Source organism: Monomorium pharaonis, chromosome 10 (genome assembly GCF_013373865.1).
Source record: "Monomorium pharaonis isolate MP-MQ-018 chromosome 10, ASM1337386v2, whole genome shotgun sequence".
In the NCBI taxonomy this organism is placed as follows: domain Eukaryota; kingdom Metazoa; phylum Arthropoda; class Insecta; order Hymenoptera; family Formicidae; genus Monomorium; species Monomorium pharaonis.
This window is the reverse complement of record NC_050476.1, coordinates 11098388-11120594: the sequence shown is the minus strand read 5'-3', so window position 1 is coordinate 11120594 and position 22207 is coordinate 11098388. Positions and strand designations below refer to the sequence as shown.

Genomic DNA, 22207 nt, shown 5'->3' with positions numbered 1-22207 from the left:
TTTTGTAAAGCATCATATATAATATTGTCCGATGCATAAGCCAATAACTCGCAATCTACGAGACACGTCTTAGCATATTTTTCATGTAATATCTTTACAGCATCACTTTTATTAGTGACATGATTTTGACGTAAAATAGTAACAAATTGTTTATATTTTTCGCTAACAATATAAATATTTTGATGCAATTGATAGCATACTTGTTCAACACAATTTTCCAGTTCTAATAAGAATTGTATGGTTGATGGTTTCATATACGTACTAGTATTATATAATGTTAACTTTACAATATTTTCTTTACGTATATTTACGAGATCTATAACTAAATCGTGAATCGAAATTCTTGAAGAAGGTACAGCTGCCTGCATGAGTTGCACAATATCCGCACGTCTCTCGATGAACGTTTTCCATATCGCATAAGTCAGGTGTAGGTGACCTATGCGACTTTGGTTGTCACCAATCAATAATTCTACACAGGGCATAGATTCCACCCTGATTCCAATGTCCAAATATTTATATGCTGTAGCAGTCAAAGCATATCTCTTTCCCAAGATGCGTGGAGTATAACGCGGTTGCGATAATGTTCTGTAAAAAGAATACAGGGAATTAGAAATAAAAGTGCAAATAAATGTAGAAGGAAATATAGAAGAAAATATAGAAGAAAAAAATTTTTTAATTAAAAATACTTACGGTTTATCACACACATCATTTTGCTGGATCGGAACGTAATAATTCATCCTCGAGAAGTTCGTCGATTGTAGTAACGTTTCAGAAACCTTTGCTGTCCGGTAATAAACGGGTACCGATGTCTAAACTCTTTTTATACTGTACACCTCTCCACATACTTCAATAAGAATAGTGGGAACAAATCCCTTATTTGATATATATTTTCTGATGAGATCATTAAAATTCGGAGAATGCAAATTTTACAAAAGCGCCGATGTATGGCAGCTGCGATGTAAAAATATGCTTTAGGCACGTACACAAATTATTTGATACATATTTTCTGATGAGATCATTAAAATTCGGAGAATGCAAATTTTGCAAAAGCGCCGATGTATGGCAGTTGCGATATAAAAATATGTTTTAGGCACGTACATAAATCATTTGTTATATCTTCTGATGAGATCATTCAAAATCATGCATTCGAAGAATGCAAATCTTGCAAAAGTAAAGCGCGGATGTACTAATGCTCATATGACAATGCTTTGATTAAAACAAAGAAATGAAGAGAATATATATAACTGGTCGGGAAGCGCATGGTATAACATTTGATGATCCGAACGCGACGCGAAAGTGATTCGAGTGACAAGTGATAACTGGTTGAGAAGCACATGGTATCACATTTGATGATCCGAATGCGATGCGAAAAGTGAATTAGCGCGACATGAAAAATGAATGATCAGTTTAATGATCTGGAAAACTTTGTAAATGATGTAAATAATGAAAATTTTGTGAATGAGGTGCTCCAAATGGATGACGGCAACGTGATGGACGTTATAGATGTTAACTTTGAAGATGTGATAGATGATGAGGATGAAGAGAGTGTAGTATCTGAGGACAAGTAATTATACAAGTGATTGCAGTGAAGAGTTTAATGATACCATCGAGAAACATTTGACACATGCGGAAGTGAGCGTGATAACTGCACGTACGAGACATTGTGCAATATATTTTTATTATACTACAGGTGGTACTTATTCAGCCTGTGCCGAATGTATTATGCAAATAGCGGACACAGATTTCAACATAATGCATGCTTTCCGCAAACATATAACTGACGCGTATGGTAGGTTAGACGGTAAATACTGCTCGAATTGCAGACAGCCTATGTTTGTGTTGATTCCGTGTAATATGTGTCCAGTGTGCACACATTAAAGACTTTTAGTATAAAAACTACATTATTACAACATGAATGACGATATCGTAGAAGATGCCATTTATGTTCTTAACAATGATGATGATTCCGAAAAACGAAAGGATGTGCAGAGAATATCACCAGTGCAATTTCTACGTGATCGAGAACTCGGTATACGCGGAACGCATGAACGCACCGTAATACAGGAAGTTTACATACACGACCAATTTGTTCATAACTGGCCTCATCATATGAAGCACAAATTATATAGAGAGATACTCAATTCGGTTGACATCGATGATAATGAATATGATATAGCAAAACAAATCATAGAAAAGGAATGCTGTTACCATCTCATTGAGATACCAGCAGGTGTTGGAAGGTATATCGAAGTGATAGCAATAACGTCCCACTTGGGTTATAATACTGAGAATCCCTATGTAGAGAAAATGCTGCGTACTTACCACGAATTTTCAAATCTTTTGAACAATGATGAGGATGAATACGTTCTGTCTGAGCAAGAGAAGGAGATATGTTTTTATATTTGGTGTGAAAGACAAAGCAAGCTAATGCAGTTTGAAATTCAAGACAAATTTCGATTCTGCATTAGGTGCTACGAAACTACATGCGAGTGTCCTGTTGAAGATTGTATGGTGTTGTTTTAAAACAGTGATAAAAAGATATAAAAATGGAGAATAATTTCGAGCAAGTGGAACGCGAGCTGTTGGAGCAAGCAAACGGAGTCACTACTTTGGGCGAGTGTTTTATGTGGTTGCAGCGATGCGACGAATTTATACAACAGCTTGAGGAACATAGCCGCATCAAGCGTCCTCGGCTTGCCGTCGGACAGAGACAATCGTTGGTTGCGAGGATCGCGCGACACGAGAGTGAAAAAACATTATTACAAAGACGTTTTGTACATGTAGGCGGTAATTACGCGAGCACTAGTAATAACGCGAATAAATTCGTGTGGCGGGAAATAGATGCAGCGTTTGAGAATCGCATTCAGACAGGTGTGGTGATAAATTCCAATTATATCGAACCGCGAACGTTTTTAGAAGATGCAGGTGGTATAGTGCTTGAGCGAGTGCGGGACACTCTAGAAAAACACAATAGTGTGAAAGTAATTACTGCGTTTAATGGTGTGTTTGTAACGGGTGATAAACGTGCAAACAAAAGTATAAACACTAAAAATTGTGAATTATTTCAAACGTCAGATTTGGACGAGTGGTATGAGCGACGCGTTATCGAGCCCACATTAGCATCACTCGAAGAGTTTCAAGAACGTGATAGCGGGTGGGCGCTGTCGCGAATTCTCAATTTGACTCTAAATATAAATAAGTACAATCCCTTACATGCGGGGTGTCACGTGACATTACCGCGAGAAATAATAATGAAACGTGCGGTAGTGAACGTTAATTCAAAGGACAATGCATGCTTCGCGTGGTCAGTGGTCGCTGCGCTACACCCTGCCGAAAGAAATTCAGAAAGGGAGTCATCATATCCGCATTATATAACAGTTCTAAAGTTTGACGACATTGCGTTTCCCGTTACACTAAAGGACATTGGGAAATTTGAGAGTCTTAACAATGTATCGATCAACGGGATGAAAAAGGAAATGGCGCTGCTAAAGATTCTTCCGCTGCGACTCTCCAACGACAAAAAAGAGAGGCATGTCAATTTATTATACTTGCAAAATCTGCGCGAAGACAGCGTGGGTCATTTTGCTTGGATAAGAAATCTGTCCCGCCTCGTCAGCTCCCAATTGAGTAAAAAGGAGCACAAGAAATACATTTGTGATCGGTATGTATACTATATTCTCATGCAAAAAACTTTCATGATCTAGCAAAAAAGTAAATGTTTCCATAATTTTTTACAGATGCTTGAACTATTTTTCGTCTTGCGAGAGGCTGCAATCACATGATATGGACTGCCAGACGATGAACGACTGCGCTATCACACTGCCCGCTGAAGACAAGTGGTTAAATTTTCAGAACGTAAACCACAAGGAACGAGTGCCCTTTATCGTCTACGCGGACCTTGAGTGTGTGCTACGGAAGACGCAACATGATACAGAGCAAGCGTCGTACACATATCAACAACACGAAGTATTCAGCATCGGATACTACGTGCGATGCTCGTACGACGACGCGTTATCTACGTATAGGTTTCGTCGCGATAAAGATTGCATCGCGTGGTTCACGAAACAAATCGAAGAATTAGCATAATGTTAAAACTCATTTATCCACTAATGTCCCCATGGAAACGTTATCGAAAGAACAATTGGAGGCATACCGTAGCGCGACGCGGTGTCATATCTGCGATAAGCCGTTTGCACCAGACGATACGCGGGTGTGCGATCATTGTCACCTGACCGGTCGTTACCGCGGTCCAGCACATTCTCTTTGTAATCTAAATTATCGAAATGTATCATATATGCCAATTATTTTTCATAATTTATCTGGATACGATTCACATTTCATTATTAAGGAAATAGCCACTGCGTTCAAAGGGAAGACCGACATACTCCCCATCACGAAAGAAAAGTACATTTCTTTCACAAAACATGTTATAGACACAGCCGATAAATTAAATCCACACAATTACATAAAACTACGGTTTATAGATTCATATAAATTTTTAAATACTAGTCTCGAAAAATTGGCATCGTTTCTAGGTAAAGAAAAAATAAAAATTGTACGTTCCAAATTTTTACACTTGTCTGACGAAAATTTCGATTTATTGACACGAAAAGGTGTATTTCCGTACGAGTACGTGGATTGCGTGGACAAGCTGCAGGACATATGTTTACCGCCGCGCGAATTATTTTTCAGTTCCCTGATCGGTGATACTGTATCCGAGAGCGATTACGCGCACGCCGAGAATGTCTGGAAGCGATTCTCCATTCGAACATTGGGTGAATATAGTGATCTATATTTGAAAACAGATGTTTTATTATTAGCTGATATTTTTGAAAATTTCCGCGATAAATGCTTAGAAAGTTATGGCCTCGATCCCGCACATTATTACACTCTCCCCGGATACACGTGGGATGCTATGTTAAAATACACCAACATCACTTTCGAACTGCTTACTGACATTGACATGGTAATGTTTATAGAATGCGGTATACGCGGTGGCCTCAGTCAATGTTCAGGCAGACATGCGCGAGCCAATAACAAGTACATGCAGACGTACGACCCATTAAAACCATCCTCATATCTTATGTACTTTGACGTCAATAATTTGTACGGATGGGCAATGTGTCAACCGTTGCCCTATGGAGAATTTCAATGGGTCAAAGATGTCTCAAATTTTGACGTGTGTGCGATCGCTCCTGATTCACCAATGGGATACATTCTCGAAGTTGAGCTCGAGTATCCTCGAGACCTTCACGATGAGCACACTGACCTACCTTTCTGCCCGACATGCGATAAACCGCCAGGCAAGCGTGAATATAAACTTTTAGCGACCTTGTATGATAAGAAACGTTACGTCATCCACTACCGCAACCTGCAGCAGTGCACGCGTCTTCATATCGCGAAGATACACCGTGTGTTAAAATTCGCACAATCTCCATGGCTCTGTAAGTACATAGAGTTAAACACACAATTCCGAACCATCGCTAAAAATGATTTCGAAAAAAATTTGTATAAATTAATGAATAATGCGGTGTTTGGTAAAACCATGGAGAATGTGCGCAATCATGTTGACGTTAAATTGTTGACGACATGGGCGGGGCGGTATGGTGTGGAGACAATGATCGCGAAACCAAATTTTCATAGTCGAAGTATTTTTGCGGAAAATTTAATCGCCGTTGAACTTAAAAAACTCGAGGTAAAATTATATAAGCCGATTTACGTAGGTATGTGTATCCTAGATATTTCTAAGACGTGTCTATATGAATTTCACCACGAATACATGCTACCTTTATATCGTGACAAATGTAGCGTCATGTACACCGACACTGACAGTCTTATATACCTCGTCGAGTGTGAGGATATTTACGAGACGATGAAACGCGATATCGCTAAGTTTGACACGAGCGATTATCCAGTCGACAACGCGTACGGTATGCCTCTTGAGAATAAAAAAGTTCCGGGTCTAATGAAAGATGAGAACAATGGTATAATAATGACCGAGTTCGTTGGACTTAGAGCAAAGATGTATGCGTTGAAGGTGGATGGAAAGAAGGATACGAAAAAGGCGAAAAGTGTCAAGAATAGTGTAGTAGCGCGAACCATAACGTTTGATGATTACACCCAGTGTTTGAGAGATGAGATTGAGATGACGCGCCGCCAATCATGCATAAGATCCAAGATGCATGAAGTATATACGGTGTCCGAAACGAAAATTGTTTTGAGTCCGTACGACGATAAGAGATACCTTATACCCGATTCAGTTGAAACGTTACCGTGAGGACATTATCGAATACCGCTATAATATTTTATATTTTATATACACATTTTATAATTTTACATTATAATTTCATTCATATTTTTATGTAAAAGTATTAATAAAGTACAAGTATTAATAATAAGAATGTATTAACGATAATGGAAGGATGATAAAGAAATCTCGCATAATATAAAATTAATAATGTATTTTATGTTTATACGGTTACATTGTACTTTTATGTATATAATAAAAACAATTTTTATATGGATTAAATAACATTGCTTTTATGTATCCATGAATTATGCGCTCCATCGAATCCCAACCACTTGACATAAACCTCATCTCCTTTTCTGCGTAATATTTTTTTAACAAGATACACGTCAGGATTTGCAGCACGCTGCAGCTCATATTCGTAGAATCCTCCAGCGACAGGTTTTCCACAGGAATCTTCCAGTACATATGTCGCAGGATTGGTACGCTTTGTACTTTGATAATTTTAAATATTTCCGTAGTCCAATTTGGTGTATAGCCCTTCTCAAAAACACTTTTGAATTTGCTGACGCGCACCGAGTCACCTACTTTAAATCGCGCGGGTGCTGCAATTTTTATGTGACTGTACACAGTGGTTAAGAGTTTTTTAGCGATTGCAGGCGTAACATCGATGGGTCGCATGCCGATAGTTCGATGCTTTCGTACATTGTAATCTGACACGAGACGTGGCAGCAGATCGAGCAATCTATAATTTCCATTGAGTGTAAATTGTTTCCACATAACGTTTTTTAATGTGCGGTTAAAGCGTTCGACAACTGATGCTTTCATTATGGAGTACGTAGAATAATGATTAATATCATGTTTTTTTAATAGTTTCTGCACGTTTGCGTTATAAAATTCCTTTCCTTTGTCTGTTTGCAAATTTTTCGGACATCTTTCATCTTTCCGAATTATCTTTGCAATCGCAATAGCAACTTCGCTACCACTCTTGGCCTTAAGCGGCACAGCCCATGCATGCTTGCTCAGCACGTCGATAACGGTGAGTATGTAGTGATAACCTCGGTTAAATCGCGTGTAAGGACGCATCTCAACCACATCCGCCTGCCACAGGTCATCATATCCGCGAACTATGACATGTCTTCGAAGAAAATTTCTTCTCGCCGGAGCATGCAACTCCTCAACCAGCAATTGTTTCTCAGACATGTTTGGAGTATAATATGTAAATGACACATATATTCGATGTATCGACTTTTTTACTCTGCACGATGAGTCACCGCGTCGAGCTGTCTTTGAAACTCGTTTAGCATATGAGCTGTGATTTCCACTCTACTTTGAAGTGCCTCAATCTTCCTCTCGATTTCATCCTGTCGATCCTTTAAAATTTTCACGGTCTGCTGCACGTATCGTTTATTGATGACTGGTTTTTTACCACTCAGAACAGCTCCCATATATTTTTGACCTAATGGACCATAGTGTGCATGCAACTTTTCACGTCCTTCTCGCGTTTCCAACTGTTGTCGAATAGACATCCCAAGCGATTCATTGGCTGCGACTTCAAAAACTTCTTCGACAGAAGGCACATGACTGTATGATAAATCGCTATCATGTAATATTTGCGATGTTTTATTCAAATTAGTTGGTACAGTTTTTGATCGTTTCATTTTTTTAATAGGAGTAGAGGTCATTATAGAATTGTTAAGCGAAGCGTTTAATCGCTTTCGTTTCGGTTTTGGTTCTGAGTATTCGTCTTCCCCCGAAAAGAACGTTTCATTCTTAATCGGATCTGATACATCACCAACGGTGTTTTCAATAATCTGTTTTAATGGTTCGACAAAGGGCTTAAAGTGTCTCCAACGCCATCTCTTCTTGCACTTTACCCGCTTTCAAAGCGCGATATTTTTTGCGAATTGAATCACTCGTTTTCGCAATTTCTTTCACAATCTTCTCACGATTCTTACTGTTATCTGTGTTATCCATGTTGAGAAACGCTACTTGGTCAACGTATCGAAAACAACTAACTGCTTTATGGTATTGCGAAGTCATTAAATCCTTTTCGATACCGTCCATTAGCGAGCGCACTATTCTTATCTATCACTAAAAATCCATACTTTTGTTGCCAACAAGTATGACATAAATTGTTAAAATCCTCGTAAAACATATCGGTATTTACATGATCGTTGTACGCATGTTTTAGATTAGTACCATCCTGCTTGAATAAAATTAGCAAATTCGCATTGTCGCGTATAAGATGTTTCGGTATCTTTGCGTACGTCTGACAGAGATAGAAGCAATCGACGTCCACGTGTCGCCCCATTGCAAAGTAGTCTCTTATCGTATCTTGCTTATCACACGCCACGTCATCAAAGATAAAAATGGAATTCGGAAGCGCTTCACTCGGCTGAATGACATCACAGTTATTGGAGAATGCAAAATAACTAACTTCTTCAATCGGTGTCAATAAATTTTCCAAATATCGATATTTCGGTTGTTGTAATGATTTCGAGTACACATACACATTCTCAAAACGTACTCCATGCGGACTTTCCAACAAGCTTATTAATACGTTTGTCTTGCCACAATTTGACGGACCGCAAATTATACCGCGTATAGAACTCAGCAACATGTTTCCATGTCTCCGTATCTTTCGTTCGGACATTATCCTGTCATCGAAATTTGTTATTTTAATCGCGGGTGAATGTTGTACGAACCGCATATTTTTCCCCTCTCATAAGAACTGATAAAAATTATATTAAGACCGATCTATTTATAGAGACGCGTCGAGCAAAATTGTTCAGTATGTAAAATGTTTCTCATATTGTCACATCCCTCTGATATACTCGATTTGAGCGCCGAACAGTTAGAATTCGTATCGAAACCTATTTTGCTACGCGTGTGTGGCAACTATATCGAACACGTGTGGGATAGGCTTCCGGAACATATAAAGACTGATCCAGAGGTTCAAAGCTATCGTCGCTGTTACGAGCATTATAATCAATCGTGGCAGCAGACGCACATCGACAGCCTCGCACCGTTGATAAAGAATTGTCGCGAATGCCAGCGGTAGGTCGCGGCTTGTTAAATCGTGCGATAAATGCGCTTCCTTTTGAACTGCATATACCTGGATATCAATTTTGCGGTCCGGGTACTAGAAATCGCTGAAAAAGCGATTGGCCAGAGGCGATCGGGGTATTAATCCATTGGACGTGGCGTGTCGCGAACACGACATTGTGTACTCCCGGAGCAACGAACTCACCGACAGACACGCAGCTGACAATATACTCGCTGCGGAAGCGCGAAAACGCATTACAGCGAACGATTCGACTTTCGGAGAAAGAGCTGCAGCAGCAACCGTTTGGGCAGCTATGAAGACTAAGATGAAAATCGGTATGGGCTTGAAAAAGAAAAAAAGAGATAAAAAGAAAAGAGCGAGTAAACGAATACTTCCGGTAGCGAAACGCGGAGGTGTTTTACCCATTTTACCGCTATTGGGAGTTCTCGGGTCGTTGGTCGGCGGAGCGGCGGGAGTTGCGAAAGTTGTGAATGATAACAAAGCAGCGCAGCGTCAGCTGAAAGAATTGAAACGTCATAATCACGTCATGGAAGGTCATGGAGTTTATCTCGCTCCATACAAGCGTGGACAAGGAGTTTTGATGAAAAGAAAAAAAAAACGTCAAAAAGACGTTAAAAATGCCGAAAGATGTAACTACCAACATACAATTATGTTACAGCTAGCAAAACGTATGCGCATTCCATACTTTAGAGGAATTTTTATGCGTACGGTATTACCAACGGCTGGAGCATATCGAAACGAGAGTGGTATTGTAAATTTAGATAATGCTGAAGGATCGGGTATACACTGGGTGGCATACGCAAAGAGGGGAGATCGCGCTATATACTTTGATAGTTTCGGCAATCTTAGACCGCCGAAAGAACTGGTGCAATATTTAGATGTAAAGCGGATCGAGTACAATCACACGCCATACCAACGTTACGATCAAAGCAACTGCGGTCAACTGTGTTTGCGTTTTCTCCAAACAGTTAATAATCAATTTAAAGGCTAACATTGTGCAATTTAACTCAGTATTCGTTTCAATAAGTCACTGACGTTTACGCTAACCGGCAAGAGTAGCATCCTCGCGGTAAGCTATTTTCCAGCCGTAGATTTGAGCGATGGCGATTACGAGCTCGGCCTCACAGATTTTGAAACATATTATGCCATACCTAATGTAAATTTATCGAATAACAAATTTTACTATGACAAAGACGACAAGGAAATTATGATTCCGGAAGGATTGTATGAATTGCGTGATATAGATAGATATTTGAAACGCGCAATTTTACAATCTCATCCCGATGTTGCGGGAAAGAGGACGTTTCGCAAAGAAGATGAAGAGAGCGAATATTCGCTGGTGATTTGTGCTAACAATAATACAATGAAGAGCGAGATTATGTGTGCTTATCGGATAAATTTCATTAAACCTAACAACATCGGATCGCTGTTGGGATTTTCATCGCGTCGTATTCTTGAATCGCGATTGTGGCATGAATCGGATGCACCTATAAATATCATAAACGTAAATATTATTCGCATAGAATGTAACGTGACTGCAGGTGCGTACAGCAACGACAAGTGCGTACACACGATACATGAATTGTCACCGAGGGTGCCACCAGGATATAAGATATCGGAAACGCCTGCACAGATCATTTACCTTCCAATCGTCGCACGGAGCATTACTGATTTGACGATTCGCATTGGATCAGAACGGTCAATTACTCGATTTTCGCGGAGAGGAGATTACCGTTAGATTACACGTACGAAGACGATAACGTGAGATGCTCGTGTTGAATGAGCAGGTGAAGGACACAATTTTTACACCAATCAAGAATATTCGGCCGTGTGACATAAATTGTATGGCAGTTAAAAATATTTGATCGTCTGATAAAAAGAAGCTCTCCGTGTCAAACGTTGAATTTTTAAAATCATTGGGATTCGTCGTACGAAATATCTAAGATGTCTAACATCTTGAACATTGGAGGCGAGCCGATCTTTGACGACAGCATCGTCAAGATTGAGACTCATACGTACAATCCGTACGCCAACACTACTTTTGGATACAGCGATGAAATAAGGATACCCATACAACAGCAGGATTTATACACATTCCCATGTGAAAGTTTTCTCTACGTCGAAGGAAGATTGGTGATGAAGAAGAAAGACGATAAGGATAAGATGTTACAATCTTTGACGACTGTAATTTGATCAACGTAAAACTTTATCTAAACTCCGAATTTTATCCGTATGACGATATGAATTTAGACTTTCGTAAATCTAGATATGCAATTCTGTATGACATGTATCGACGTTTTGGTAAATCTTATTATGGATATGAGTGTGAAACGCTGCTCAACGTAATCACATTCCTGGAAAAAGGGCTTTTTGCGGTCATTGACTGTTCGCGACAAAACGAATCCGTCAAGAGTGCTACCGTAGATGTGCGCATAGAATTTGATTGTAAAGAAAATGTTCCTGCGAATACTACCACTTATTGTCTCATTTTACATGATCGTGTAATTGAATATTGTCCGTTGTCCAACGTAGTGCGCAAAATCATGTAACATCAAACTGATAAAAACTGAGATATTTGGTTTTAAAGTATAGTCTTGAAGAGTTACTCATAATGATCGTACCGACATTTGTGGATCTGCAAGGATTCATTGTCGATAAAAAATTTATCGTAAAGGAAGTGGCGGTACTGAGAAAAGGATTCGTTCTCACGCATTACATTTTTGCTAGCCCCATGCCATGGCGTGTTCTTACAAAATCCGACAAGTCTTGCGCTTCTTGGTTGATTGCATATCATCATGGATTGCAATGGAAAGACGGGATGATATCGTACAGCATGGTGAAACGTCTGATTACATCTGCTGTGTGTAATACGGAAGATGATGACAGAAAAACTATCGTATACGTTAAGGGACTTCAGAAACGAGAATGGTTGATAAACATACTGGATACCGATGATGGGATATATATCAAGACATTGGATGCGGATTACGAAGACATTGAATCTTTAAATAATCTAGATGTTAGTAATACTATACGATGTGAAAAACATGTTAAGAATTGTGCTTTACAAAATGTATTTAAAATATATAACTGGTGGTCGCAACACCAAAATAATTGCGAAATTTTTTAAAATAAAGAAAAATAAAACGCAATAAAATGTTTATTTCTATCTTTTCCTGTACATATAAGATATATAGATGTATGGTGCAGTTTGATAACGGTTCGATAGTTGTACGATGCGGTTCAATAGCTGTATGATGCAGTTTGATAGCTGTACGATGCGGTTCAATAGCTGTATGATGCAGTTTGATATCGGTTAAATAGCTGTACAATGCAGTTTGATAGCTGTATGATGCAGTTTGATAGTGGTTACATAGCAGATCGATAGCTGTATGATACGGTTTGATAACGGTTCAATAGTGGTTCGATAGCGGTTCAACTATGATTCGGCAGCTGTATGAAGCAGTTTGATAACGGTTCTTTATCTGTACGATGTGGTTTGATAGCAATTCTTTATTTCGATCGAGACGTTGACCGAGGCGTTGGCCGAGGCGTTGACCGAGGTGTTGACCGAGACATCATATAAAACGGTCTCGTTGATAAATCACGTACGTTTTGTTAGACAATGGCGAGCGCAGATAAAAAATTTTATGAAAGCTGATGTGGCTGAGAATATGCTTTTCAAATTTTATTTCTCAAGCGATGGTTTAATTGTGATTTGATAGATGTGTTTGATTGCTGTACGATGTGATAACGGTTCAATTCTAGTGATGCAGTTCGATTGCTGTATGATGCTGTTCTATAGACGTATAATACGGTTTGATAGCGGTTCAATTCTGGTTTAACAGATGTACAATGTGGTTCGATGGTGCAGTTTGATGTATATGATTCAATATAATACATTTAATATGCTCTTTATGGAGTTGTTTTAAAACACTGCTTTACTTCGACAGAGACGTTGACATCCAGCATCATATAAGACAATCTTGCTAATAAATCGCATACGTTTTAGTTCTTGTTAGACAATGGTAAGCACAGATAAAAAATTCTACGAAGCTGACATGGTTGAGAATCTTTTTCAAATTTGTTTCTCAAGTAAAAGTCACGTACATCTTCACTATATAATGATGGGGGTCTGCTCCTCAACGCTAGTTTGGATCGCTCGTGTCGTCAAATAAAAGCTCGTGTCGTAGTTGTAAAAGCTTGTGTCGAAGTGCTAGCAACATGTCAAACTTTGGCCATAGATTGCGTATTGAGTATCCGATTGTGGGGGTAAGTACAAAAATCACTCTCAAATTGAAATATATTCAAATTATAGCAATATATTCTTTTTAAATTAAAAATATTATAGTTTTATTTCAATACTGCTAGTGTATTATTTTCTATTATTTTTTCTATTCGACACTTTTTCCTTTTTTGTTTAAGAAAATTAAATAATAAAGTATAATTTTCTTGATTAAACTTTTTTTTTATATAAAATTTTAAAATAAATTTAATATAATATGAATTTTTTTAATTTTTCAGTACGTATACGTTGGTGATATCTCACATGGACCGACCACGGCCGTTCACGGCCGAACATTTGTAAGAGTGCCGCAGAGCCACACATCGATTATTTGGCTAAATAATGTAGTGTCCATACGTGGGCCCGTTGGTGAGCAGGTATGTAATATAGTATTTGTTTTGCAACTACAAAATTTGTTTTTGGATACATGCAGCATGATTAAATAAAAATGTTTTTTTTTTTATAGCCATATTTTGGATTTGATGAAATCCGTATATCGGGGTTCATCAATATCGCCGCAGCTTGGTGGAGGCGGTATTTCCGCCAAGGGGACCAGTGTAGAAACAACCAAAATAGGGAACACGCATACGGACATTATAATTTTGACGCTGACGTGTGGGACCTCAGGAGGTTGTTTAACATGGAACCACCGTCCGAAGATGGAGAAATCTGGGAGTGACGTGCTATTTTAATTACTCTTTTATTATATGTTCCTCTTATATGACTTTTTATATGTTCTTCTACTTTTATACTTTTATATACTTTTTATATACTTTTATACTTTTATACTCTTTTTATATACTTTTTATACTTTTTTATACCTTTAATACTTTTATATATATAATAATTTTTTATATAATAAATTAATATACTGGTTACTTATATATAATGGTTTAAAATTATTTATTTTCCCTCTTGTTCCCTTAAAATATTACAATCCCTCTCCATCACTCTCTGTTCTACCAATCTTATTGTTAGTACATTAAATTTCATTTAATTTTTATCACATCGTTTAATCTAATTTTTTTTTTTATAATTAAAGTTTTAAATATTAAAGTTTGTCAAACTAAAATTTTTTATATTAATTTATACTATTTTATTAAATAAATTATTTTATATATAAATCATTTTATTAAATAAATATTATAATAATCGTGCGTACGAACGGATAATTACAGTTAAATTTGCAAATGTTATTATATTGTTCATTTTCTTTAAGTAGTTGATAAACGAACTGAAAAGGTGTGATGGATGGGAGCATATGTGGTCGCGTATGAATGAACGGACGCAAGAGAAAGAGATAAGGTTGCATGGTTGGAGGTATTGTGTACGGGCGAGAGAGAGAGACAAATTTACAATAAAGAAGGAAGAGAGCGAGCATCGCGGCGATGGCGGAAGAAAATAATACACTGCTGTATGATGCGGTTTGATAGCAGTTCAATACCATGACATGCAATGTAATTTCATAAACATATTCGTAAACATAGTTCTTCGTTAGGGTGTATGCAGGTATAAGAGGTGATTAGGGCGAGCTATCGTGTCATGATTGAGATATGTGGTCTCTGCTTTCTCTGAAGCAAGCTCTATCATTTTAATATGTCAGCTCTTTTAAGCTCTCTCGCGACTGTCATGCTGTCTTCTCAGTTCTTTATGTTAGTCGCCCATGGTTTTTTATGGTGTGCATCACGTTGTGCATTATGCATTCATATCTTCCATCACCCCCCGCATCGCCCATTCCGGGAATTTTGGTGATCGTGGATGCCGATGAAGATGCGGGGGAAGTGGTCGACGAACTTATAGACCTTCGTGAAATCCCCGATCGGGAACATAATAATGATAATGACAGTGACAGTGACGATGACGATGACAGCAATAGTGATAGTGACAATGACGATTCCAGCGGGGATGATGAGCCAGAGTTTAATCCCCGCGAGGTTCTCCAACCCCTTGCGGTCGCGGTCCCTAATATGGACTACATGGGGGTATCCGACTTTGAGGGAGATAATGACTCCTCCGAGGAGGGGGAGGAGTAACTTTAATTATTGTTTTATGTAGTGTAGTTTTATAGTGTAGTTTTATGATACTTTTAGTGTAGTTTTATAAACTGAGGCATGGGGCTACTTCCGCGGTGAGTGATTATTTTATTATTTTATTATTTTATTATACTCATTGTTCTCTTTCACACTTTGCATGCTCTCGCTCTAACTCCCACACATACTGTTCTCACTCTCTTTCTCTCATATTCGTATGTGCTCTTTCGCTCAACCGTTCCACGGTGACGGCCACAGCTGTGGAACGTGCCTGTGAAACATGATCCCGGTGGTAAGAGCACCGCGGCGATGGCTGCTGAAAGAGATCGCGGGTGAGAGAGAGAGAGAGAGATTCGCAACAGAGGGAGAGCGCGAGCACCGCGGCGGCGGGCGGGCGGCGGCGGCGGCGGCACATAAATTATGGTGCGTACTTTAATTCCATAAAAGAGTTTTGCGATTCTATAAAGCCAATTAAAAAATTAGTTTAATGAAAAAATGTTTAAATATGCCAGCATATATTAAAATATATCATAAACTATTTATTGTTTGACAGTTCTTTTAATACTTTTACATATATGTCGAATAATCAGAAAAATTATTTTATGTAAAAAATATACCATTTGTGATTAAGTATTTTATTATATTTTATCTTAAAAAATGATAATTTCTAATTGAAATGATTACTTTTTGCAACAAATTTGTTAAAGTATTTAAAAGGAGGAGCTATAACAGATATTAACAGTGTGGTAAATGAAGAAGTACGAAAGACAGTAGTTTAGCGCAATGTCAGAGTTTATTTTTTACAATGTATACATGTTGACGATTAGCGAGAGACTGCTTTACGGTCGCCTATGTGCTGCAACGTAGCTTTCCCCCGGGAATGCCAGATCCGAGGGGGCTACGCCCAATTAAACGGAAATCTCTGTTTATACGGTAACGAGTAACGCTCTTCTAGCTAGATACGATAGTTTATGAGAACGGTAGCCTCAGTATCTCTCGAGAATGCTCTCGATACGGTATCAGTAGCTTGCATACGGTATCCCCCACTCGCTCGAGATAGCTCTCGTAGCGAGAACGGTAACTTATAGACGGTATCCCCCAAATATCGGACGAGATTGCTCTCGACACGATAGCGGTATCTGGTATACGGTATCCCCCAATATCGATCGAGATGGCTCTCGATACGATAGCGGTAGCTTGCAAGAACGGTAACTTCCCAATACTCTAAATTATTGGGCGCCAGGCGCGACTTCTCGCGCCACACAATAATCAACGATAATACGGTAACCAACTAGAAAGCGTTACAAGTGCAGGTAGCTCTTTCTCTCGAGACGGTAGAGTGGCGTGGTTCTTATTGAGACGGAAGGTGTGGAGATGTCGGATCGAGGCAGGTCGTATAAAGACTCGGTACTCACTTACTAAACATTTAAAGAATATTCTGTATTTCTATACTGATAGTAAAAAACGGTAACAATGCTGCGAGGAGTTTACTCCATGCGTCTGTACACAATTAATTCCCGGGAATTATTCTGATAGAGACAGAAACGAATTATAGACACAAAAATGTGGAAACGACAGAATTGATAATACGCGGCGGGAGGCCGACGAGGCTCTCCGCTCGAACAAAGATAAAATCACTAATGGCGGAAACAAGTCGCGGTAACAATGATTCTAATCCTATGACTGTCGGCTCCGGCGTAGTCCGAGAGGGACGTACTCGCGGTATCAATTATTCGGGGCCGGTCGGTCCGAGCCCTCGTGCGGCCACAAAACTCTACTCTTTCTTCAAGTTACCTTACACACTAATATCACTAACGAAATCGAATTCGGATGACCGATGTCCTTAGTGAAAACGGTATCCGGTATCCGATCCCGCACGAGGGTTGACCGCCTTTTCCGAACCTTACTTAATCGATGGCTGCCGAGTGGTGACCTTACAATAGTGAACGGAATCCTGGTCCCTGAAGTCTTCGGTAACTGTCGCGGTATCGGGGCTCGTCCTCTGCCAAGTACACGCCGTCACGGCTTGCCGAACAGTGAGGAGCCCCGGTCCTACGCCGGCCGGCTCGAGCTGCCGCGCATGCGCGTGCTTCGATTTTCGGTCGATCCGCACGCCTCGATCCCATGCTGCGCCGCATCGCCTATCCACTTGCCTCGTGGTCCGTGCGTGACGACTTCCGCCGGGGAGAGTGCTATAGCTCTGCCATTTTCGGTTGGCCCGGCTGGCCATGCCGTGGCCGAACCGATCTGCGTGGCGGGCAGTTTACAGTTTGACGGTAACTCCCCCGGTCCGCAGCCCGGTGGCGTGCCCTCGGCGTGATTCCTCTCAAGAATCTTTCCTGTTGCTATGCGGTATCCTTTCTGCCACGGTATCCTCACGGCGGCGGTATCCTGGCGGCTCAGGGCGGTAATAATCAGCCGGGCTCGGTGCACGGCTCAGCGGGGAAACTCTGCGCGGGGCACCTCTCCTACTGTCGACTGCTCGCGATACTTTTCCCCCGATGGCTGCTCCTCCTCCGTTTGTGGTACAATAAGATTAAGCCCTCACTCGGCGCCTTAGTCATAAATACCCTAATTAATCTGACACGGTAACGCGGAAACTAAAAAAGAAAGAAACAAACGTAAAACAAAGTCGCGTCCCCCTGGGCTCGGCGAGGAGGAGCCCCAAATCGACCCCCTCGGTCGGGCTTACGCCCTTGTGACGAACGCGACCAGACGCGTCACGTCACAGTGCTCCTCTTCAAGCCTCCCACAAATATGTATATAATGCTACCCTAATATGGTGGCGCTGCTCGTAATACAGTACAAACATTATTATTATTAAATCGATTATCAATTTAACATCGTGATATTACTTTTTTTTCAACATAATTGTATTTCAAGATTGTTTTACTTGATACATAGTTTGATGGACTTAAAAAGGTATACAAAATCACAAAAAAAATATCAAAATAATTCAACCTAAATATTATATAAATTAATAACATAATTATAAATAATTAAAAATAAACTTTGTAGGGACAAAATAAAGGTTTGTCCCAATAAAGTTTATTTTTAATTATTTATAATTATGTTATTAATTTATATAATATTTAGGTAAAACTTCTGTCTAGGAGAAGCAGACAGATTCCTCCAATTTTATCTAATCTTAATGTCGATTATATATTGATTAAAAATGACAGAAAAATGTCACATTATGCTCAAGTATGTGTTTATATATTAAGATAATATGACCTCAAAAATGTATAGAAAGTTGTGCGCATATGCTACTTACAGTATGTATTATAATGTCAGAAAAATATTTCATGTGATAATACTGTGATCTGATAACAAAACTTAACATACGTTACACATATTTATACATCATTTGTGTACATCTTGAGCTCATGTTTAATAATTAATGATCTTTAAAAAGCTATTATAAGCTATTAAAAGCTATTATATTACACTTATCATTGCGGATTTAATCTTTAAATACAATTTGCTTGAAACTTATTTAAATATATTTGTTTTTGAAATCACTAAATTCAAATATTACTTTAACATTGTATAGTAAAATTCATTTCTGAGGATTTATTTTGTACTGTCTATAGATTGTGTTATATAAATATATATATTTATGGATACTTATATATAAATTTATACTTGCGCGGGAGTTATAGCTTGGAAAAATTGTACATAATTCAAATAATTAGAGAATATCTCGCTTAACGAAAGACTTTGCACACTTTGTATTTTTTTCCCCAACGGGAGGAGAATGTTATAATCAGAAGGTTATGATTAATTTTCATCATATAGCAACCGTACACAATGCTTTACGTTGAAGGTCACACGCGGCCGAATTGTATGAGTTTGCAATTGGGGATTACTCCCAGTACTGTTACTTTGTAACAAACGGAAGCTAAAAATTTAGACTTTGTACTATCTTAGCTTGCACCCGAATACGTAACGTAAACTTTTCTACATAATTATATTTAGTCGTGTTGCCAAGTGATTTCTCTCCCTCTAAATAACTCGCCAAATTCGAGTAATAAGTATGAATGGGCAAAAATTACTTGATATTTAAATATAGATGCTCTTTTATTAAAAAATCGGTTTTTTACTTGATGTTTTTATTTTTGTTTAATCGGTGCATCGATGATTTTTTTCTTCGATGTTACTAAATTTTATTACTAGATTTTACTAGCTTTTAGGGCCAGTTCAACCAACTTCAATTAACTTTAATCGTTGATTAAAGGATTGTCAACATAACAAAATACAACTGGAACCAACCAATCACAGCAAAGCTTTATCATTGTATTTTGTTATGTTGGCAACTTTTTAATCAACGATTAAAGTTAATCGGAGTTGGTTGAACTGGCCCTTATATACAGACTGTGTACACCGCCTAACAATGATTTGTTTCATTTCCCTAGCATATAGGATGTATTACATATTTAATATAAACCCGCTAGGGGAATGGAACTAATTGTCAGGCAGTGTACTGGTTTGGTTCTCTATTATAAGTGTTGAAACATTCTATTGACCAATCGGAGAAAAGATTCCTATGTTCTACTTATGTTCTACCTATGTTCTACCTATGTTCTGGTTTTCTTGTTCGGATTCTGTTATTATTTTGTCCTTTCTTTGGCTGCTGATAAGACTTGATTGACGGTAGTCATCCATACAGCACAGAAAGATTGCAAAAACGTGGCATATATTCCAATGTAATTGAACTTCCGTTTCTGGTCGGCTAGGAAAAGTTCTGTCATGGCGTTTGTAAGAAGTGTAGTGCGATTGAGTGAATTGGACCAGAGAATGTGTGAGTACAGCAGGTAAAAGAAAATAGGGAAAATAGGAAAAAAGAAGATAGGGATATGGTGTAGAAAAGCATAGAAGAGCGAGTAAATTTGGAGGTTAGAGAGACGGGGCCATAGGGGAAGAGAGAGAGACAAGGGAGAAAATGAGTAAAGGAAAGGTATAGGCGCAGATTTAATAGAGGATAGAGAGGCAGAAGCACGGGCTTAGGCACGGAGAAAATAGAGAGATAGAGGGGCGATGAGTTGGCAAGTGGGGACACAGGATTAGGCACAGAGGGAATAACGAGATAGAAAGGTGACGAGTAGGGAACCCACATAGAAATTGGCATCCATTAGACGTTTAATGGACGTCCACTAAACCTCCATAGATCCATGGGATGTTTATGTACATGATGGAAGTCAGATAGACGTCCATTGCAGATCCAGTAAACTTCCATGGCTCCATTGGATGTTTACTTCCATGGTGGAAGTCAGATGGACGTCCATTAGAGATCCAGTAAACTTCCATGGCTTTATTGGATGTTTACTTCCATGATGGAAGTTAGATAGACGTCCATTAGAAATCCACTAAACTTCCATAGCTCTATGGAACATTTACTTCTATGGTGACAGTCAGATAGGTGATCCATCTTACCTTTATAATAAATTTCTGTCAAACATCTTAAAAAATATCCATTATACATTACGCGGATAATTAATAGAGGTTTGGCGGAGTCTCGATGGACGACTGACGGACATATCATAGAATCGAGGCTTTTCTACTAATAATCCACAAAACGTCCGTCAATCATCCACCGAGGATTGTAAAACCTTTACTATTCACCGTTACGTGGCGTGTGTTTCTTATGAATAAAATTCACTCTTTAGGTGAGCGCAGAAGGAAGTAAAATTTCGCCATCGACATATAATACAAGACAAGATGAATTATATTAGTCTGTAAAAAAGATTGATAAAAATGAGAAGGACAAAATAAAAACTTTTATTTAAGAAAAATGTTAGGTTTAAAAAAAATATTTATAGAAAACATAATAATACATTTAATTAAGAAATATTTTTACTCAACGCTATTTTAAATATAAAATATTTTTGAATAAAGGCACTTTTGCATTTTGTTAAGAATACATTTTTTTATACGTAATGATCCACGAAACATCCGTCAGACGTCCATCGAGGCTCCATGAAGCCCCCATCAACGATCCACACAACGTCCAGCAGACATCCTTGACGTCCATTGGAGGTCCAATGGACGTACGCAATGCGGAACTATGGATTTCCAATGGCTCTGTATTGGATGTCCAATGGGCGTTTACTAGAAGTTTCAAATTTCCATGACAGACGTCCAATGGACGTCCGTTGGAGGTTTTGTTTCTATATGGAAAGTGGAAGCACGGGCATAGAATAAAAAGTATAGAGATGGAGAACATGGCGGGGAGAATGGGAAAAGGGAGAAGCGATAGTGTAGGAGAAAAACAGCGTAAAACACAGCGTAGAAGAACACTCAAAAAGGAAAAAGAAAGAGAAAAATGTTAGGGAGGGACTAGTTGGAGGTGAGAGAGAGTTAGCAAATATCTTCAAATGGAGTAAAAAGAAACACAAGATCGCCGGAAGAAAAAGAGGAAGATTGGAAGATCCTGATAAAGGATATGAGAGAAGAGCTAGGAGAAAGTATGAGACAACTAAGTAAAGAAATAAAAGAGGTGGCAAATGAATAGGAGATGGTGAGAACAGAAATAGAAAGAATGAAGGATGAGTTAAAAAGAAGAGAGGAAGACTGGC

The 22207-nt window shown here is 38.7% G+C and overlaps 2 protein-coding genes and 1 long non-coding RNA gene across 3 annotated transcripts; 2 read left to right on the top strand and 1 right to left on the bottom strand.

Annotated features, from left to right (window-relative positions):
• Positions 1–6524: 6524 nt before the first annotated feature.
• LOC118647764 lies at positions 6525–7450 on the bottom strand. The gene is made up of 3 exons (XM_036293206.1): positions 7167–7450; positions 6648–6992; positions 6525–6606 (listed from the first exon to the last, which is right to left on the bottom strand). The coding sequence occupies exons 1-3, from the start codon at positions 7448–7450 to the stop codon at positions 6525–6527; spliced, it is 711 nt and encodes a 236-aa protein (XP_036149099.1).
• Positions 7451–12648: 5198 nt separating this feature from the next.
• LOC118647806 lies at positions 12649–14416 on the top strand. The gene is made up of 3 exons (XM_036293353.1): positions 12649–13589; positions 13842–13979; positions 14069–14416. Exons 1-3 carry the CDS (start codon positions 13542–13544, stop codon positions 14279–14281), a joined length of 399 nt encoding a protein of 132 aa, XP_036149246.1. The 5' UTR covers positions 12649–13541; the 3' UTR covers positions 14282–14416.
• Positions 14417–16240: 1824 nt separating this feature from the next.
• On the top strand, positions 16241–21426 carry LOC118647811. The gene is made up of 2 exons (XR_004964945.1): positions 16241–20769; positions 20923–21426. It is a non-coding gene; the product is annotated as an uncharacterized LOC118647811 (long non-coding RNA).
• Positions 21427–22207: the final 781 nt, after the last annotated feature.

Coding starts and splice junctions, on each gene's coding strand:
- LOC118647764 (XM_036293206.1), bottom strand. CDS start 7,450: ATGTCTGAGAAACAATTGCTGGTTGAGGAGTTGCATGCTCCGGCGAGA. Junction 6,993..7,166: donor GAAAGATGTCCGAAAAATTT/GCAAACAGACAA, acceptor TGGAAATTATAG/ATTGCTCGATCTGCTGCCAC. Junction 6,607..6,647: donor AATATGAGCTGCAGCGTGCT/GCAAATCCTGAC, acceptor AATATTACGCAG/AAAAGGAGATGAGGTTTATG.
- LOC118647806 (XM_036293353.1), top strand. CDS start 13,542: ATGTCAAACTTTGGCCATAGATTGCGTATTGAGTATCCGATTGTGGGG. Junction 13,590..13,841: donor TTGAGTATCCGATTGTGGGG/GTAAGTACAAAA, acceptor TTAATTTTTCAG/TACGTATACGTTGGTGATAT. Junction 13,980..14,068: donor GTGGGCCCGTTGGTGAGCAG/GTATGTAATATA, acceptor TTTTTTTTATAG/CCATATTTTGGATTTGATGA.